Below are 5,848 nucleotides of genomic sequence, written 5' to 3' on the forward strand. Positions count from 1 at the left end.
TTTTGTGTTGCTTAAATAATTTTGTTCAAAACATTAAATCTCCCTTCCTTCTGCGCTCAATGCCCTTTCAAAAACTCATCGGATGATGTTAATGAATCAATAACTCACTAAATATCATCCGAATTTAATGAGGTTTGAACTTGATTAAGCCTAAACCATCGATACTATTAAAACTTAAAACACAAACACTCAAATGTGATACTATTGAATCTTAAAACATAAATGCTCAAATATGCAGTTGATATTCGAAGATTACAATTGAAACTTCAAAATCGATGGTTAATCGGATTTCGATAACCAATTACAAAACTAGCAAAACACATTTTCACATGAGAAGAATCATCAAAACTACCACAAAACACAAAACCCATCCTACAAAAAGTTGTTTAATACTCAAACCCTAATTCAACTTTGATTTACATCTCCCATTTTTTTACATACCAACAAAAACACAACAATTATCACAAATTTTTCTATCTTATCATGCATCCAAATATGCTTATGTAGATACATACATAATTACATCATAAGTCTACAGTAACAATCATCATCCACGGTCCCAACATTTCCACACCCGCCATGACAATACACCCGGTGTTCTTTCAACAAAAAACATTTACCATTTGAAGAAACAAAAACAGACTAAAACCAAGTTTAGCCCGAGGGGTGTTGACATCACGACAAATATTGTTGTTCTTGGAACTGGCGCGAAGATGTGGGAATCAGATGATTCGGATGAATCTTGAAATTGGAATCGGAATCGGAATCATTCCCATTACTTATTTTCATATCATAAAGAAACATGTCAAGATTCTTAGTAGCTTCGAGTTTGACTCATGGGATCATAATCATACGCATCACCAGCTTTCACGAATCGCCCTTTCACACGCTTTCTTACATCTGCCCGTGCCTTTCGTGTTGCATATCTTACTCTCTTCTCAAATCTATAAGACAAAAACAGAAATTTAGGGTTTAGGGTTTAAGATCATAGCCAGGATCTGCTTGGTACTATGGAATGGAATGAACAACGTAACTGAATGAGCAAAGTAATGGAATGGATCATTACATTCCATTATCATGTTTAGTTTGTTGAAGGAATGGAATGAGTCATTTAAACATGTCGTTTGCCATGTATAAGTAAAAGATTAAATTAATAAATAGAAACATAATGTTATTTTTATGAAATAGAATTAATTATCATGAAATCTTAAAACCGAATTATAATCAAAAAGTATTTTTAATTATCTTTAGAAAATAACAAAACATAAGTTAATTCAGCTTTTGAATTTTTTTTATATAGACAAAAGTAATTTATAAATATAATATATCATTCCATTTCATCAAGGAATGAAAAATAAAAACACCCCTCCTCCATGGAATGAAAATCAGTCCAGGAGAAGGAATCACATATTCTGTGAGGGAGGAATCCTATATTCCATTCCGTTATAATGCTCCATTCCATCCCCTCTTCGACTAATGTATACCAAACACTATCTTTTCATTCATATCTCATTATAGAAAGAGTAGTAAGGATACTCACTTTCTCATCTTCTTTTTTTCCCTGTAACGGAGGACAGCATCACTTCTGCTACCAATAGCGGTGGTGGTTTGATCAGAGCCACCACCACCACCACCACCTTGGATGAACCATGGTGGCTCACCCATTAGAAGCATTGAAGAAGAAGCTCCACAATCTTGATATTCACCAGCACTACTCTCTCCTGTGAGACTTGAGAATGAGATGTTTGAATGTTGTCTTCCATAACAAGGATTTGGCTCTGTTTTGCAGCTCATTAATGAATCGGCTGATGCTGCATTGCTGCATGCTGGTTGTACTTGATTCCCATGTCCAGTTGATGATTCCTAACCACATAAAAAAAACACATTAAAATTACATCTTTTTTTTAAAAAAATTGAATTAAAAAATTCATGTGTAATTGAGTGAAAGTAATAATACCTTGGCAGCATATGAACCATGACAATTTGATTCAGCTCCACCAAACAAACAATCGATCCCATCTTTTGCAAAAAGATGTTCAGGATCATTATGGCCTACACCAAAGAGTTCTTCATAGTTCTCAATGCTTAAGTCAACTTCATCCATATTAAAGTCAACATAGAATCCATCATCATCATCATCACATGCTTCAGCATCTTTTTTCCCTGAATGTGATACCTACATGTAAACAACACACAAAAATTCCATTACTCGATACATAATAAGAAAGATACAAATGTGAGGGTGTTTACCTTTATCCACTCCAAATCTTTATTCTTTTGACCATAAATAATAATAAAAAAGCATAATCATAATCAGTAGAAAAAGTAACATCACATAAACCGAATCAATTTACCTTTGATGAAGAAGAATTCAACTGTCCAACTTGTTGAACTACATTTTCCTGTTTATCATCAACATGAACACTTGAAGAACCTGTCAATAAATTCGATTCATTTGCAACTACATCTTGATTATTGTTGCTTCTAGAAGGTCCTTGACTATTATCAGCAATGCTCATCGACCCAATTCCTTGTTCACAAGTGGAATCAATAACCGAGGGCAATTCCGTCATAAACGACCAAATAGATGAAAGTTCAACAGCCGAAGGGCAACCCGAGTAACAATTCAATGTTTGTCTACTGTGTGTGGTTGACCCGTTATGACCAACCCAATCACAATTTTGACAAAGTGAGACTTTTTCTTCTACACATCTAACCACTGCAGGTTGTGAATTACATCTATCACATACAAGTGTTCTTGAATGGCGTTTTGATAGAGCATTTGCAGAATGAACAACACGATCACATGATAAACATAAGTAGGCTGCATCTGATCTACAATACACCATTGATCTCGCTTCCCCACAATGATCACATTGGTACCCCATTTTTCAAGAATACCCCTTTTGACCCCCTCTTACTTCAATGGTTAATGTGTTCTATGCAACCTGAATAGAAGATCGATACATGAGAAATTGATTATAAATTTGGAAAAAGAAAATTCTCTTTTGACTGAAAAAGGACACACTTTATTGATTCAGAATATGTTCTAGGGTAACGAAAAAGGGTCAATTGAAGAACAAATTATCTAAGCAATTTGATAACTTATCTTATGTGAAGAATCTAGTAATATTTGTCAAGTAAAGATTGGAAAGGACATTTTTTTTAAGATTAGAGTCTTGATCTGCAGAATGTTAAAGATGCGAAAGGGGTAAAAGTTAAATTGAAAAGGTTCTTTTAGCATCTACAGATGCTAAGCAAAAAGGTGAAGAATTTCAAGAAATCAGATTGTAGTACATAAGTACATGTGAAAATTGTGTATAGATACTATAACGTAGGTAAAATTCATGCTGGAAAAGTAAAATTAATGGCGAAAAGAGTTTCATAATTGCAAGAAATGTATGAATTAGTGTGAATTGAATAAATATGAATAAAGATTGAAAAAGTCAAAGCAAAATGAAGCCGGCCAGATCGAGCTTTAAAATATCAAACCCACGATGAAAATTTGAGCACAATTACAGCACACATCAACAAAATAATCAGGGGAAATAGAACAAGAACAGAAATTGACAAGAAGAGTTCATATTTTTACAAGAAAGCATCGAATTTTCCACAAAAAGAGACCAAATTCAAACCAACGAATCAAACCGACAACTTCTAGATCCAGAAAAACCGAAGGGATCCCGGAAAACCCATCTTTGTAAAGCAAAAACAAACAAAATCATGAAAACTTACCAAATTATAAACCCAAATACACTGAAGCAAAGAAGATGTGTTTCTGTTGCAGGATTTAAAAACCCTAATCAAGATCGGACCTTTCTCGTCTTCCTCCTTGTTTTCTGCGGCTGTGTTGTGAGGTAGGCGTTGGTTGTGGATGTTCTTTACTGTTTTGTTGTGTAAGATATCTGACAACACAAAATTTCATAAAAGAAATTGGCAAAAAGTGCACAGAAAGGAGATTGGGGTGGGGGGGGTTGTGGTGGGGCCTGGTCACTTTCATGACATTGAAAAATTAGGCTCTCTTACCTAATCTTTAGCTCAATTGCAAATTTAGTCCTTGGACATTTGAGAGTACATTATTTAGTAACTCAACTTTGAATTTTGGCTCACTTACTCTACTCGATGTGTAAAACAAAATTTATGTGATATTCATATGGAAATGCTTGCGACATGTTCAAGAGACAAGAACATGATATGAAAGAATCTACAGATGAACTAAAGAAAACTCTAATTTTTATTTATTTATTAGTGTTGTGTAAAAATAACTAGAATTTTTTAAATATATAAAAGGAGATAAAAGGACATCTTTGTCAAATTTAAAATAGAAACATAATTTAAAAAAAAGTAATTAAGTCAATGTGCCAAAATAAAAAATATATAAAAAACTTTTTTGTTAAACGTTATATGAAATAATTTTTTTTATTTGAAACTTTTGATTTAATCTAAAAGCTAGAAGCTTCTATTTCCGAACGAAACTTTTACCCCATGCCTTTTTTTTATAAGTTAAAAGTTAAAAAACTTTTAAAACATGCAATGTCAAGCATGCCATTAGTCTTAATCAACGGAAAGATAAAATGTTTTGTTTTTTGAAATAGTGTTATTACATAGTTATTAGACTAAAGTGTATGATAGCCATGTAATTTTTATAAATATTTTCGATAATTAGTATTTTTGCTCAAATATTAATCTACTTTTCCCGATCTAATTATTATGGTTCCAAATTTTGACAAAATCGCAATCATGATCAATTTAACTACCAAATAATTATTTATTATGACTTTATCTAAATAATTAGCTATATAACATGTGTAAACATCTCATCGATCTCTTTCTTATTTATTATATTAAATTAATAACAAGTCAAGGAGGAAGAAAATTTGAAGTTATTCAAAATGTTTTTTTTTTTTTTTTTTTTTTTAATTTGTACTAAGACATAATAATTAAGACAAAAATACTTTAAAAACATATATATTGAAACAAAAATATATGGGAAGTATTACCCATGTCAATATAATTCAACTTCGATGTACTAATATTTCTTTTACTTTAATAACAATAAAAACAAAAATCACTTCAGATATATTGGAATATTATGAAGGTTACAAATCTTATATATATATATATATATATATATATATATATATATATATATATATATATATATATATATATATATATATATATATATATAGTCAAGATCAAATAAGAAGAAAATTTTTGGTAGGAAGGTAAGAAGTTTTTTTTTCTACATATTTTTTTCGCGAATAAACAAAATGAATCATTAGATGATTCATTTGTAAGATGATTCACAAGAAAAAATTCTCAAAAAAACATCTCGATGATTCATTTATATAATGATTTTGTTATTCACTAAATTGTCACAAAAGCGAATTTTTTTCTTAATTTACATAAAAATGAATCATAAAGATGTTTTTTTGGGAATTTTTCCTTATGAATCATCTTACAAATGAATCATCTAGTGATTCATTTCTTTTGTTCGTCAAAAAAATATGTAGAAAAAAAACTTCTTACCTTCCTACCAAAATTGTTTTTTTACCGGATCTATATATATATATATATATATATATATATATATATATATATATATATATATATATATATATATGGAAAACCCCATAAAAACCCTACATATTTTCTTTTGATTCTTAAAACAACCATATATTATTTTTTTAGTACACAAAAACCATTATATTTTTTGAAAGTCTCATTTAAGTATTTTTGATTTTAGAAAAACCCAATCTATTTTCATCTAAACATTAAAAAAACCACTATATTATTTTTTTAGTACATCAAAACCCTTAAATTTTTTGAAATTTTTTAATATAAT

At 30.3% G+C, this 5,848-nt stretch overlaps 1 protein-coding gene across 1 annotated transcript; it reads right to left on the minus strand.

Moving 5' to 3' along the window:
- Nucleotides 1-370: 370 nt before the first annotated feature.
- On the minus strand, nucleotides 371-3,927 carry LOC111900500 (zinc finger protein CONSTANS-LIKE 9). The gene is made up of 5 exons (XM_023896382.3): nucleotides 3,736-3,927; nucleotides 2,355-2,948; nucleotides 1,958-2,176; nucleotides 1,541-1,863; nucleotides 371-944 (listed from the first exon to the last, which is right to left on the minus strand). Exons 2-5 carry the CDS (start codon nucleotides 2,886-2,888, stop codon nucleotides 815-817), a joined length of 1,206 nt encoding a protein of 401 aa, XP_023752150.1. The 5' UTR covers nucleotides 2,889-2,948; nucleotides 3,736-3,927; the 3' UTR covers nucleotides 371-814.
- Between the last annotated feature and the right edge of the window lie 1,921 nt (nucleotides 3,928-5,848).

Source organism: Lactuca sativa, chromosome 7, assembly GCF_002870075.4.
Source record: "Lactuca sativa cultivar Salinas chromosome 7, Lsat_Salinas_v11, whole genome shotgun sequence".
In the NCBI taxonomy this organism is placed as follows: Eukaryota; Viridiplantae; Streptophyta; class Magnoliopsida; order Asterales; family Asteraceae; genus Lactuca; species Lactuca sativa.